The sequence below is a fragment of the Onychomys torridus genome, chromosome 22 (assembly GCF_903995425.1).
Source record: "Onychomys torridus chromosome 22, mOncTor1.1, whole genome shotgun sequence".
In the NCBI taxonomy this organism is placed as follows: Eukaryota; Metazoa; Chordata; class Mammalia; order Rodentia; family Cricetidae; genus Onychomys; species Onychomys torridus.
The window spans coordinates 8614152-8629825 of NC_050464.1; the positions used below are offsets into that span (position 1 = coordinate 8614152).

The 15674-nt window shown below is 45.0% G+C and overlaps 1 protein-coding gene across 4 annotated transcripts in view; it reads left to right on the forward strand.

The window, feature by feature from the left end:
* The window catches only part of Rnf216 (ring finger protein 216), a 136220-nt gene that overhangs the window by 113352 nt on the left and 7194 nt on the right, over positions 1-15674 (forward strand). For all 4 annotated transcript variants that reach the window (XM_036172146.1, XM_036172149.1, XM_036172148.1 and 1 more), the window contains one exon: positions 1212-1434. In XM_036172146.1, the coding sequence (XP_036028039.1) occupies positions 1212-1434 (223 nt within the window). The remainder of the gene's footprint in view (positions 1-1211; positions 1435-15674) is intronic.

The window sequence follows — 15674 nt, forward strand, 5'->3', positions numbered from 1 at the left end:
AGCAGCACTGTAAAAATACAAACACAACAAGAAGTTCCTGGCAAAAAGTAGCGTGCCCTCCTTGTCAGTTCAGATGGTTCTAGAAACAGTCTCACTTTGTGGGAACTGTAGCTGGAGTTAATCTCCAGTCCCACCCAGGCCCACAGCCACTCAGACCTAAATAAACACACACTTATATTAATTAAACTGTTCGGCCTAATGGCTCAGGCTTTTTGTTACCTAGTTCTTATATCTTAAATTAACCCATTTCTATCAATATATAAGTTACCACGTGGCTCGTTGCTTACTGGTACTTTACATCTTGTTTCTCATGGCAGCAGTTGCTAGCGTCTCCTGACTCAGCCTTCCACTTCTCAGAATTCTCTTCTCTGCTTGTCCTGCCTATACTATACTTCCTGCCTGGCTACTGGCTAATCAGCGTTTTATTTATCAATTAATCAGAGGAACACGTTCATAGCATACAGAAAGATATCCCCAGCAGGGAACTGAGTGTGAACTTTTGACATGCTCTTTCAACAGGGAAGTAGTAGACTGGCCATAGGATTGCTCATTCTCAGGCCAAGTGTTCAGAGGCCCAGGTTGTATAAGGTTTGGGTTCCCAGTTCTTAGGTACTAGCTTTGTGTAAATAAAATTTGGTTTAAGAAGCAGCTGAATTTAGCCAGGCGGTGGTGGCGCACGCCTGTAGTCCTAGTACTCAGGAGGCAGAGGCAGGTAGATCTCTGTGAGTTCAAGGCCAGCCTGGTCTACAGAGCTAGTCCAGGACAGGCTCCAAAGCTACAGAGAAACCCTGTCTCGAAAAACCAAAAAAAAAAAAAAAAGAAGAAGAAGAAGAAGCTGAATTTCTTCTCCGTGTTATCATCCTGTTGGATTTCTAGAATGAAGAAGTCATTTTTCTAAATGTTAAGTGCCAGGCATTGTGCCAAATATTTGGCTTTAAATCTTACTTGGATTCCAAAAACATCATTAGAATGTTATGCTTTCCCAATTTAAAAGTGAAAAAAACTGAGTCTTCTGGCAATTGGAAAATTTACCCAAGGTAATACAGTTGATAGTTCTCAGACTCCAAAACACAGGCCCTTTTCACTGTTTGGACATAACCAGAAGACTCAGTCATTACACATGGGGGAAAAATATATTCATTTCCATATTATTTTCATTTGCCTTCCCTATCAACTCCAGTTGTGCTTTTGTTTTGTTTTGTTTTTCTCAGAGAAGAAAAAATGACTGCTGCTCGCATTAGAAAATGCCACAAGTGTGGGACTGGCCTTATCAAATCAGAAGGCTGCAATCGCATGTCTTGCCGCTGTGGTGCCCAGATGTGCTACCTCTGCCGAGTTTCTATCAATGGCTACGACCATTTCTGCCAGCATCCTCGCTCTCCAGGAGCCCCTTGCCAAGAATGTTCCAGGTGCTCCCTCTGGACCGACCCCACTGTGAGTAGATGCATGGCAGCCCAGTTCCATATATGGGAAAACAGCCACACATTTCTGTAATGAAAATATTCTGTATATATGTGGCAGGTTCTGACTCACAGAAACATACAAGAAATCACATAAACCAATAATCACAAGAAAAACTGAGGGGCTGGGCCGTGCTTGTGCACGCCTTTAATCCCAGCACTTGGGAGACAGAGGCCTCTGTGAGTTCAAGGCCAGCCTGGTTAACAAAGTGATTTCCAGGGCAGCCAGGACTGTTGTTACACAGAGATACCCTCTCTCGGAAAAAAAAGAAAAGAAAAGAAAAACTGAGATTGTCATGAAAAAATACTCATCACAAGATACAACTAGGTGTGGTGGACAAGCCTTGTGGCTGTTCTCGGGAGGCTGAGGTAGGAAAATCACTGAGATCAACGAAGCAGCAGAGGTGAGCCCCATCTCAGAAAAAGTCTTGTGGGCAAATTCCTCTGGCCTTCTAGGAAATAAACATTTTCTCTGCCATCTGAAATGTTATACAGAGCAACGGAGAGTTACCAACAACACAGTAGTGCCACCAGAGCCCCACAGCTTTCACTAGAAAGAGTGCTGCAGGGATTGGGGATTTAGCTCAGTGGTAGAGCGCTTGCCTAGCAAGCAAGCACAAGGCCCTGGGTTCTGTCCTCAGCTCGGGGGGGGGGGGGGGGGGGGGTGCTGCAGAGTTATCAGGCGCCTCACAGAGAAACATGACCCCACACTTATAATTCCAACATTCAGAGGATGAGACAGGAGGGTTACAAGTTTAAGGCTATTTTAGGGGGAATTTGGGACCCTATCCCAAAAATTTAAAAAGGAAAGCAAAAACATTGGATACAATATCTTGGAGAAATGCAAAGGTAGCTTAATATCAGCAGCCTTTTTTTCTCTTTGTTTTTTCAAGGAAGGATTTCTTTATGTTTCCCTAGCTGTCCTGGAAATCACTCTGTAGATTAGAATACTTGCCTAGCACACAAGAGGCACTATGTTCAATGTCCAAAACCACAAAAGAATAATAATATAGGGGGCTAAAGAAATGGCTAAGCAATTAAGAGCACTTGTTGCTCTTGCAGAGGACCTGGGTTCAGTTTCTAGTAGCATATTGTGATACATCCCTGGCTCCAGTTTTAGGGGATCTGATGCAGCCTTCTGACCTTCGTGGGCACCAGGAATACACATGGTTTACAGACATAAATGCAGGCAAAACAATAATACATATAAAATCTTTTTTTTAAATCTTTTAAATAGCTGGGCAGTGGTCGCGCACACCTTTAATCCCAGCACTCGGGAGGCAGAGCCAGGTGGATCTCTGTGAGTTCGAGGCCAGCCTAGTCTACAGAGTGAGTTCCAGGAAAGGCGCAAAGCTACACAGAGGAACCCTGTCTCAAAAAACCAGAAAAATAAAAAAATTTTAAAAAATAAAATCTTTTAAACAATAATAGCATTAGAAGAATATTTTTATTTGGGCTGGAAATGTATATCAGTGTTAGAGTGTTTGCCTGGTATGCATGAAGCCCTGGATTCCATCCCTAGCAGCACATAAACCTGGAGTGTTTGTGCACACCTACACTCCCATCACTAGTAAAGTGAAAGGAAATCAGAAGTTCAAAGTCATCTTCAACTACATACAGGTTCCAGGCCCTCCTAGGCTATATGAGACCATCAACCCTGACTATCACAAGGTGGCTGGAGAGATGGCTCTGCAGTTAATAGCACTGGCCACTCTTGTAGAGGATGCATGTTCCATACCCAGCACCTACTTGTTGACTCACAACCTCCTGTAACTCCAGCTCTAGAGGTTCCTATACCCTCCCTGGCCTCTGAGGATGCTGCACACATGGAGTACACATACATACATGCAGGTAAAACACCCATACAGATAAAATTAGTAAATCTTTAAAAACAAAAGACAGCCAGGTGGTGGTAGTACACACCTTTTATCCCAATACTCAGAAGCAGAGATAGGCAGATCTTATGAGTTCGAGGCCAACCTGGTCTACAGACTGAGTTCCAAGATAGCCAAGACTACACAGAGAAACCCTGTCTCAAAAAACCAAACAAAAAAAGGATAGCTTTTCCTCCTACTGGGTTGCCTCATCCAACCTTGATATTTGTGCCTATATTACTGCATTTTGTTATGCCATATTTGTTTGACTGAGAAGCCTACTCTTTTCTGAAAGGAAATGGAAGAGCAGTGGGGAGGGGGTGGCAACTGGAAGGAGTGGAGGGAGGGAAGTCTGTGGTCAGAATGTATTGTATGAGAAAAGAATTTTTAAAAAGACCCTGTCAGCTGGGCGTGGTGGTACACACCTTTAATCCCAACACTCCAGAGGCAGAAATAGACAGATCTCTGAATTCGAGGCCAGCCTGGTCTACATATGAAGTTCCAGGACAGCCAGAGCTGTTACACAGAGAAACCCTGTGGTGGCAGGGAAGGGAGGGGGGGTCTGGGGGACCCTGTCTCTAAAAGAAAACTAGGTAGCTATGGCAGTTCACTCCTATAAATCTGGCACTCAGGAGACTGAAGTAAAAGTATTGCCTAGGCTACATTGCCTGCCTCAAAAAAAAAAAAAAATGTTAATTATGGAGTGATGACTGATTTATTGATTTCTTCAATTTGGATTTAGCTTGGTTTTTGAGGCTAAATCTCATATAGCATAGGCTGACCTCCACCTCTCAAGTTTTAGGATTATAGATGTGAGCCATTTCTTCATTCTTACTTTTTTTTTTTTAAGACTTATTCATTTTTATTTTATATGTATGAATGTTTGCACATTTATCCATGCACCACTTTTGTACTTGGTGTACCTAGAGGAGAAAAAAGGCCACCAAGAAGATAAAATTCCGTCTTGTGGCCCAGAAAGAATGCAGGAGTGGCTCACAGGTACTGAACTGTGGCAAGTGAGAAGGTTTGAGTGCCATTGGAGCCCCTGCATGGTGTTACAGACTACATTGTCTACTGTACAGTTTGGGAGGGAACATTAGACAGCTGGGATAGAATACTTGTCCAAACAGGAAGAAGTACCTCTAGAAAACCAAGATGATGACTATATAGAACAGAAGGTCTAACTTAGGACCAGACTAAGAAAAAACTGGTGTTTGGGCCAGTAAGATGACCCACAAAATAGGAAAGAGCTAAATTCCTAGGTTGTCCGCTGACCTTCACACATGCCCTGTGACAAGCACAACATACATAGACAAATAGTTTCTTGTTGTGGGTTTGGGGGTTGTTTGTTTGTTTGTTTGGGGGGGATTGTTTTGTTTATCTAGACAGGGTTTCTTTGTCTAGCCTTGGCTGTCCTAGAACTAGCTCTGTGGACCAGGCTGACCTTGAACTCATAGAGATCCACCTACCTCTGCCTCCAAGTGCTGAAACTAAAGGTATGCGCCACCAGTACCCAGCATAATGATAAAAGTTTTTCTATATAAGATCTTTATTGACAGATAATTCAGATAATTAAAAAGTTTTTTTAAAAGAATTGTCAGGGTTAGGGATTTAGCTCAGTGGTAGAGCACTTGCTGGCAAGCGCAAGGCCCTGGGTTCGATCCTCAGCTTCAAAGGAAAAAAAAAAAGAATTGTCAACTTAGGAGCTAGAGAAATGGCTCAGCAGTTAAGAGCACTCAGTGCTCTTACAGAGGACCCAGGGTTGGTTCCCAGCTCCCACATGGCAGCTCACAACTGTCTATAACTCTAGTTCTATTGAATCCAGCTTCCTTTTCTGGACTCCATAGGCATCAGGAACTAGTGTAGTGCACAGGCATAGCAAGCAGGTAACACATATGCATAAATAAATTAAAAAAAAAAAAAAAAAGAATCATCGCCGGGTGATGGTGGTGCATGCCTTTAATCCCAGCACTCGGGAGGCAGAGCCAGGCAGATCTCTGTGAGTTCAAGGCCAGCCTGGTCTACAGAGTGAGATCCAGGACAGGCACCAAAACTACACAAAGAACCCTGTCTTGAAAAAAAACAAAAAAAAAAAGAAAAAGGAAAAGGAAAAAAAAAAGAATCATCAACTTAGATTTAAATAACATTGGGCCTAAAATAGTGAGAGGGGCCAGTGAAATGGCTCAGTAGATAAAAGAGCTTGCTGCTAAGCCTGTGACCTGAGTTTCATCCTAGAAGCCATATGGTAGAAAGAGAGAACCAACTCCTTAAAATTGTTCTCTGACCTCCACATGTGTGTCTCACACACACACACACACACACACACACACTCACTAAAAATAGCAAAAGCTAATTGTGACTTAGCAGAACAGTTGCCTAGCACATATGGGAAGACCTAGGTTCAGCACCCAAAAATGAAAGAGAAAGTGTCTGTTTATAAACAGCTAGAGATACCTCACTCCCTCTGTGAGTCCAGAAGTGGACAGCCCTGGACTAGAGTAGCAGCTCACTAGGGATCAGTTGCTCCTAGCATTCTGTTTTACTATCTAGGAGTTTGTGTCTTTAGGATCATGTACTGCCAGTGGCTAAAATGGACAGGAAGCCTATTGAACTCAAGAATGTTACGCTTCCAGATAGACACTAATTTGTGTTGCCTCTGCTTTGGTTCCATTAGCAGAAATCTTAATCTTGTAGCCTCAGTAGCACCAGAGATAGGAACTTTGCATGTATTTTAGGTCAGGATGGGCCCAACTAATCTCCCTTTGCTCTGAGAGAGACAAATGTTCTGTGAGTCAACTCGGTTTACTGCTGGAAGAGATGGGTAAGAAATTGAAAAGAGTTACAGGAAGCAGAGAAGCTGCTCATGCAAAGCTGCCAACTTTCCTGCCTAACCACAGCCTGTTGGGGTTATGATACTGATATCTAGTACATGTAGGTGACATATTGCCTGTCAAAGTTTGCTTCCATTCGTAGGAACCATGTTGTTGAGGGATTGGGAAGGTGGCACCATGCACATTGAAGTAACATAACCAGCTTGGGGCAGCAGTGTACAAAGGGAGTTTGTTGTTGAGATGGGTTCTCACTGTGCTGCCTGTGTGGCCTAGGTAGACTTTAACTTGCAATCCTCCTGCCTAAGCCTTCCAAGTAACTAGGATTATGGCCACATGCATGTTCCCAGCAAGAACAGAAATTTGAATGTGTATCAACTAATATGCTAATGACCAGTTCAGAAAGGTCTCCAAAATTGCTCTGTAAAAAGATTGCACATATAGAACCACATTTTTAAATGGCTCAAAACTAAGATGTATGTCATATTTTATATGTGCTCAGATTAGAATAATACAAAGTATGCCATATGTATGTCAGTTTTCTCCCAAGTATGGAAAAAAAAATAAATGAAAGATTGACTTGTCGGAAAAGAGTTATATGGATAGCTGGGACCACAGACCAATTACCATAGGGCATGCTGGCAACCAGGACTGAGGACTGCAGAGCCAGCGTGGCATAGTAAAGGTGTGGCCTATTTCAGGGGTGGCTGCTCAGCTTGGCACTTAGTGTTGGTCACATGAGGCTGCTTAGAGTTGCCACAGCTTCCAGCTCCCAGAGCTGAAAATCTGTGCCTTAGTGTACAATCTTCTGGTTGTAAAAACTGGTGTTTACCCAAGTATCTTAAAAACTCTGTTCCAGCCAGGATTCTGTCACTCAAAGCAAAGGCCTTTTTCTACCATTGGTGCGGAAATGTGCAGTATACATATCACTAGAAGCAGCCAGGCCACTAGTTGACCACTCCAGTAGCCATGGATAGGGTGGTCTTGGAGGTTAACTTAAATATGTGTTTAAAAAAATCACGGACGGTAGGTGGTGGCGCATGCCTTTAATCACAGCACTTGGGAGGCAGAGCCAGGCGGATCTGTGAGTTTGAGGCCAGCCTGGTCTATAGCTCAAGATCCAGGACAGGAACCAAAACAACACAGAGAAACCCTGTCTGGGGGGGGGGGGGGGGGGATTTAGCTCAGTGGTAGAGTGCTTGCCTAGCTCAGCTAGTTCGATGCTTAGCTTAAAAAAAAAAAAAGTTTTGTCTGGTGGCAGTGGTGCACACCTTTAATCCCAGCACTTGGGAGGCAGGGAGGGGCAGGCAGATCTCCGTGAGTTTGAGGCCGGCCTGGGCTACAAAGCAAGTTCCAGGAAAGGCACAAAGCTACACAGAGAAACCCTGTCTCAAAAAACCCAAAAAAAATAATCATACCAGCCAGGCATGGTGGTGTGTTCCAAGATAGGCTCCAAAGCTACACAGAAAAATCCTGTCTCGAGCCCCCCCCCCCCAATCATACCACCCTCAGAGCCACCACAGAAGGAAAGCAGTGACTGTCTGGGGGCCAGACATGCCTTCATCAGTAATACATTGTTGGGAGCAGGTTCCTAAGGCTCATTGTGTCTGTGCTAAGTTGAGGGACCAACCTCACTCAGGAATTAATCTGGTGATGCAGCACCCAACCCAATGAAACCTCCTGCAAGCCTGTGCTCTATCTCCAAGGGGGTCCATGGAACAAAGCAGAGATTTTGTGGGTAGAAAGTATTATCTTCCCAAATTGCTGGTTGTGGGGAGGCAGCCTACAAAGGAAGGGATACACCTCAAGTAGTTAGGATATAGGCCTGGGCATTACGCCAACTCCTGCCACCACCTCTCTAGCTTGCATCTCTAGAGGTTCAGGAGGAAATGGAGTCTTTCCTAAGCTGGGGCTCTTTGTAGAGCTGTACTTCATCTCTACAAACAGCACAATGGGCATTGCCACATAAGACTGGGAGTTTAGTAGCCTGGGCTGTGCTTGGAGCCACACTGTTGCTCACTCACTCCTACATGGCTCCTTTTCCCCTACATTAAATTCTGTTTTGTACCTTGTCTGTCTGCCATAGCAGGTATCTGTCCTTGTTTTCTTGTTGAATTGCCATCTTGTAGCCTAAGGAAGGTTCTGTGGTCAGTCAGAGTTTGAAAAGAAGGTCAGGCAAATAGTAGTCTCCCTGATTCCTCTGAACCATAGTGGAAATTTTGTTCCACTTGTCCCATTCCCATCAAACCAAGGATCAGCCTGGTTTCCTTGATTCTCACCAGGAGACGGATTGAATTCCAACCCAGCATCTGCTGAGTCCTCCCAGAACACAAAGCCATTCAGAATCACCAGAGACAAAGCTTGCACTGTCCTGCTCCCAGCCTCTGCTTCATTAACCAGCAGGCCAGGAAGAAGCTCGCATTGTCAGCAGGGAATTGTTCCTGCACAGCTTGGGGTGAAGAGAAGTTTGAGCCCTTAATGACTAGAGGTGGCTTAGGAGCCTGAATGGACTCTGTGCTAAGGGCTCTGATGGTGAATAGTAGTTCTCTTTGTTTGCTACCACAAATACCTTGCCACGAGTATGCCAGAAACAAGTAATGAAGCAAGCTGCCTTCTTTAGGAAGAAGGGAAAACAAGAGCAATGTGGGACAAGGGACATAGCTCAGTAGTAGAGTGCTTGTATAGCTTGTACAAAGCTGTGTGTTCAGACCCCAGTGCTGCCCAAAAGAGGGGAGAGCAGGTGTTGCTGTGCAGTGGGGAATTGCAGAGACAGGACTGAATCGCAGAGTTGAATACCCGACTAGAGCTGGGTTCACAAGGGCATCGCTTGGCAGGCCAGGCTCTAGAATAGTGAGGTTGACGACATGCTCTTTAAAACCCAAGGAAGCAGGGACTATATATAGCTCAGAGGTTGCCTAGCATATGGGAGGCCCTGGGTTTAATTCAAAATACCACCCACTCCCCAAAAACCAAAAGAAAATAAGTAAACATTATTATTAAAGGCTTGACATGGTAATGCATGTCAGTAATCCCAGCACTCACAAGGCAGAGGCAGGCAGGTCTCTGAGTTTGAGGCTGGCAAATAAATAAATAAAAAATATGTCCTAAGAGCTAGGTATCACATCATGCCTGTATGATCTCAGCACTTGGGAGACAGAAAAGACGATCACCAAGAGTTAGATACCAACCTAAGCTACAAAGTAAAACTGTCTCAGACCCAAAAACCCCACAAAGTCAGGTTTGCCTTGGGTTTGGGTTTAGGCCTTTTGACTGTAGTGGTGGTGGTGTTTTGTAATGCTAGAGATAGACGCCCGCCCCCCCCCCCCCCCAAGGCCTAAGACCTGTCAGGCTAGCATTGTACCACTAAGCTGCATTCTGAGCTTTGTTTTTAGTTTGGGTTTGTGGTGGTGGTGGTGGTGGTGGTGGTGGTTTGTTTTGTTTTGTTTTGTTTTGTTTTGTTTTGTTTTGTTTTTGAGGCAGGATCTCATTTGGCATTCCTACTTACTGCCTCATCTCCCCAAGTGCTGGGTGACAGGTGTGAGCCATCACACCAGACTTCTTTGAATATATGTGTTTGGAGCCTATTCTGAGAAAACACTAGGGCTTCCCTGCCAGTTCATGAGGGAGTGCCATAGCACCTGGTCATTAGGGTAGAAGGCTAGTCGTGAAACTACCACAATGTTTAGCTACCACCATGTATGTAGTGCTGTGGTGATGTGCTAAGGCACCTTTCTTGTCCTGGTTCCACTGATGAAACCGGCTGGACATTGTGGTTAATAAATAGTTACTCAGCTTCTACCCCTACCCCAGGTCACCTGTCCCCCGGCTGCCTTCTCCCCTCAGTGGCTATAGCATCTTGGAGACCCTGGTTCTAGTGACCCTGCAGAGACAGGACGAGGAGCTGCAGGAATAGTAAAGGCTGCAGAAGTGGATTTGAGAGGACTGAAAAGAAAAGATAGAAACCTAGCAAGGAGAGTTCTCTTGCATATCTTCTCTCTCTCTCTCTCTCTCTCTCTCTCTCTCTCTCTCTCTCTCATATTTCTATACATACAGTGTTCTGTCTGCATGTATGCCTGCACACCAGGTGAGGGCTCCAGATCTCATTACAGATGGTTGTAAGCCACCATGTGGTTGCTGGGAACTTTTTTTTTTTTTTGAGACAGGGTTTCTCTGTGTAGCTTTGTGTCTTTCCTGGATCTCACTCTATAGACCAGGCTGGCCTCAAACTCACAGAGATCCGACTGCCTCTGCCTCCTGAGTGCTGGGATTCAAGGCGTGTGCCACCACCGCCCAGCGGGAATTGAACTCTTAACATCTAGGCCATTTCTCCAGCCCCTTATCATTTTTCCTTAACTTTTTAAATTTTATTTTTTACAAAAATAAAAAGAAAGGCTTGGGATGTAGGTCAGTTTGTACTGACCTAGCATGCATGAAATGCCATTCTATTCTATTCCCCCAGACTGAGCATGATGGTATACACCTGTCATCAGTCCCAGGACACAAGATGGAGACAAAGATGAGAAGTTCAAGGTTGTCCTCAGCTACGTAATGAGTTCACAGGCATCCTGGGCTATATAACATCCTTGCCTTGGGAGAGGGGAGAGAGTGAGCCCCGTATCAATGGTCAGGTCACTGTTAGCCAAGGCCACGCCTATTTTTTTATTTTGTTCCGGTTTTTTGTAGCCCTGGCTGTCCTAGAACTTATTATGTAGACCACACTGTCCTCAAACTCAAAGAAATCATCTACCTTTGCCTCCCAGCTGCTGGGATTAAAGGCATACACACCACTATGTCCAGCTTATTAACCTTTTTTTTTTTTTTTTTTTTTTTTTTTTTAAAGCCTGTTCTCATACCTGGCTCTACACACAGGCCCTAGGCCTACAGACTCCTCCCCTTTGGCCTAGAATCGGGTAGTCTGACTGCAAAGCATGTACTATGGACTATCCCACCAATCACATAGTATAAAACCTCCCTCTTTCTCTGAACTGTAAGAGAGAAGAATCTCACTATAGTACATGGACCTAATCTCTTGGAGCCCTTACCATGTTGCTGTAAGTCTTCATCTGTAGAATTAAAACACCTAAAACAATCCCTTACCCAAAAAGCAATCAGCCTCCATGTCCTTCTTGAAACCTTCTAGCTAGCTGTACATGATGACACAGGCCTTTAATCCAGGCACTTGGGATGCAGAAGCAGGTGAGTTTGAGGCCAGCCTGGTCTACATAGCAAGTTCCAGAACAGCTGAGGCTACATAATAGAGACACTGTCTCAAAATTTAAGGGAGGAAAAAAAAGAAAACTTTCTACTCACTGTCTTCAATCACATTGTTTCTATAAGAAAATACAAAGAGAAGGGTGAGGAGAGTGGGTGTCATCATTTGAAGTGTCCGTGAAACTTCCCTCATAGTACACAGCACTATGCTTTGGGAACGTTAGGTAGGATTTTGACAGCATGGGAGGGGCATTGGTTTGCCACTTTTGCAGATTAGGAAAACTGTCTAGGATCCTGGACTTGGTGAAGCCAGAGTGAAAGCCCAGGTCTCCTGCCCATCAGGCTTCTTCCACAAAAATGGGAGATGTCCTAGAGGTGCCCACAGAGTCTTAGTCCTGAACCAGGCAGGCCTTGCAGTAATGTGGAGACTCACTGGCCTCCTTCCCAGCTGAGCAACTGCAGATGGTAGGAGAGGCCCTACAGCTCCACCTCCTTGGTGGGGTACTAGGTCACTAAAGGACTCTGTGAGGGTGGTCAGCAGTCCATTGATTCCCTGTGCCCATGCAAGTCATCTTCTGCAGAGCCCAGCAGGCCCTGCCTGGAGTCAAAACTTGATACATTCCACCTGCCTCAGGTCCTTATGGAGGAGGCACCCTAGTTAAATGCATTTGTATGCCTGGCTTCTGTGACTAAGAAGATGGCTGCTGAAGCTAAATGCTGGTCTGGAGCCTTGTAAACTTTGCTCCTCCCAAGCACATTGTCCATTTCCTTCTGCACAGCATGTGCCTCTCTGAGCTGGGCTTTCCTCACCACCCCAATTTCCTGTTGTAGGGAGACAACTGGGGGTGGGGAATAGGGGCTGCTGTTGTTCAGGCAGTCCCACAACTGAGCTGGGAATAATTTGAAACTAAATCTCTAGCCCTTTGGAAGCCCTCACAAAATCCTTGCAAGTTTATTAACAACAGCTGTGACCACACACATGACCAGAATCCTGGCCCCAGAATCATGGGGGGAAGGGGTTGGGGTCAGGCCGCTTCAGGCTTGCCTGTCACTTTTCTAGAGGGAGAGAGAACTAAATCAAGTCACCCGCGGTCACATGATCCTGGCCAGCAGGCAAGCAGGTAATGAGAAATCAGAGTCTGAGCTCATCGGGTCTTAGAAGACCTTAGCAGGGACAGCTCCGTGCCAAGTGCTCAAGCGCCCATCCTGGAATCCATGAGCTGTGACTGCTAGTGCCTGTTAGTAGCCGACCTGCAAAGACAGCCTTTGTCTTCTCCCCACTTGGAGTCTCTCTTCTGCAGTTTCTTTGTCCAGACCCCGCTGTGTGGACAGCTGTGGCACTTGCGGTTGAGGAACAAGCAAAGGTCTTTGCACTCTTCATAAAAACTTGTCTGGTGATTTCTGCCTCACTTCCTGTGAGTTTCTAAAACTGCTGGGTCCCTGCTTTCTCCCTCAGACTCTGTGCCCAGCTCTTCTCCCCACCCATCTGCCTAGGAGTCTAGCATGTGAAACAAGTTTTACCAGGGCCTTTTGTGTCCTGCTGAGCTCAAAGATTTCAAGGGTGGAAAATAAAACCTCTCCCACTCTTCTTAAGGGTCTTTATTGAAAGCACACTTTCTAGGATCTGCTGGGTGTGAGGCTCCACATTAAACCTTCATCTTTTGTCCTTTACCTTGCAGTTGGGGTGCCCTGGTCTACAGTGGGGTGCTTCATATATTTCCTTCTCCATTCTCACTGAATTCAGGTGATCTAAGGGCTGGCTTTTTTTTTTTTTTTTTTTCTTTGAGCTGAGGGTCGAAAGGGCTTGCTTCTTAAGAGTAGCTGTAGGTGTCAAAGAGGCACTTCATGATCACTTCCATGACAACCTGGTATGTCCTCCCCCTTTTTCCTTTGGGACTTTGTCTGTTTTGGTACAGCTTCAACACTGACCAGTATCCACTGCTTCCTATCAACTGGCCTTGCTCTTAAGAAAGGAACTCTATAGATACACATCTACACTTGCTAAGTAAGAAAGGACACAGGGAAAAACTCAGTTCAGGCCTGTAGCAGCCTTCTACAGCTCAGGGCCCAGGAAGAGCCAGGAGAGAACACTGAAGGACTCTTCCCCACAGTTGTCCCTGGCCAAGGCAGGCAGGTATAGATGGATCTCAAGATAGCCTGAGGTCCTATATAGAGCACTGGGGTCTGTAAGTCTAGACCTCCTTCCCTATCCCACCGCACTCTCGCTTGGGCTGGATCTCCGGCTTCAGTGCCCTCTTGGCTGTACCCTACCAGTCCCAATGTGTGAACATGAGCCATGGTGCAAGGTGGGAGGTACAGAGCAGCCGTCCAGTGTGCAATCTCAGTCAGTCAAGTCAGAAAAAAACATTGGAAATAAACCAAAATGTACCTAGGAGTTGCTTCTGGTAAGATATTACCAGTAGATGGTTGGTTTCTGCTTGTTTGTTTAAGGGTTTTTGTTTGCTTAAGGGTTTTCATTTGCTTGCTGATTTGTTGGATCTTGTTTGTGTTTTCAGAGCTGGAGATTAAACCTAGAGCCATGCTCATGCCATGGAACATTGTGCTATTGAGCTCTACTATCCACTCTCAAAAATTATGTGTATTTCTTTAAATAAGACCTACTTGAAGACCTAAACTTGGGGCTCTAGACCCAGACTTGGTATTCGCTTTGGAGACCAGGCTGGCCTCGAACTCACAGAGATCGACCTGCCTCTGCCTTCCGAGTGCTGAGATTAAAGGCATGTACCACCACTGCCCGGCCTGATTTTTTTTTTTTTTTTTTTTTTTTTTTTAAGATTTGCCTTTATTTTGTACGTATGGCTGTTTTGCCTGCATGTATGTGTGTGTAACACATGTGTGTTTGCTGTCCACTGAGATCAGAAGAGAGCATTGGATCCTCTGGAACCAGAGTGGCAGATGTGTAAGCTACCATATGGGTGCTAGGAGTAGGTTCTCTATAAGGGCAGCTAGTGCTTTTAAGTCACTGAGCCATCTCTCCAGCCCCTCTTTGTTATTTTTTATTGTGTATGTTTGTGTGCATATGTGCAGGTGCCCACAGAGATGTCAGATATAATGGATCTGTAGTTACTAGGTGGTTGTGAGCCTCTCCCTGCCCCTACCACCCACCGTGGGTACTGGGAACCAAACTCAGCTCCTCCTCTTTAAGAGAGCTTTGTGTGCTTAGCAACTGAACCATCATCTCTAGCCTGTATGTACTAATATCCTGGCCTTCTATAGCCAATAACTCAACCATGAACTGAAAGTATTTGGGAGCGGGGGAAATAACATTTGTTCAGAGAAAGACAGAACCTGAATGAAGTAGACTTCTGACTTGGAAACCATGGTTTGTGTGGCCAAGTGTTCAAAGCTGTAAGGTGGGATTGCTTACATAGAACTTCAGTGTGCCTTAATTTTCTCTGAAGTTATTAGGAATTACTAAATTTACCACAGACTTGCCTGTGATAAGTCTGATGGAGGTAATTCCTCAATTGAAGATCCCTCTACCTGGGTGGGAGTTAGGGTTAGACCACCAAACCTGGGTGTGAAGCCCCCAAAGTTGCAGGTGTTGAGTCATATCCACTACTTACCCTGTAACTGGCCAGGCAGGCTCCAGCTTCCTGTAAGTGACTCAGCCAAAAGAGCTGGAAGACTAGCTTGTCATCCTCTTTCCTCCCATTGTTCCATTTCCAGCAGCCCCACAGCAAGCCCTTTCCCAGTTTGCCTCACTCAGGTGGCCTAGAATGTCTCTGTAGAGCCTCCAATGTCCCATCTGTCTTCAGACCAAAGAGTCAGAATCAACCCTACACCCCAGTCTTCTCTTGTTTTTTTAACATTACTGATTTTTCTTCAGTTGTGATAAAGTTGCTGTGTCTCGTATGTTCCAGCCATTCTCAGTGACAGACACAACAAGGTTCTGTCTAGACATTCCCACCTCAGAGCATAAGCAATTGACCAGAAGAACCATGGCTTCAAAGTCAGAGGTACTATGTTTAGGCTCTACCTTGTTCTCAACAGATGTTATTTTTTTTTCTCCCAATTATTTTCCACCCATAATTGGCTAAATTAATGGATCTGCTTCTGTCCTCTCCTATACCTTTCATGACAGTGCACAGTGCATACATACTGGTTCACAAATGGAAGGACGGAAGGAGAATAACCCTGCCCTATGCTCTGTAAACCTTCAGGACGAAGGGACCTTCAGCATTCCTTATCTGTGTATTTTCTTCAAGAAAATTATTTGAGTGACCCTGAGATAAAAAAGGCATTCTTTCTTTTTTTTTTTTTTTTAAAGCATAAATATT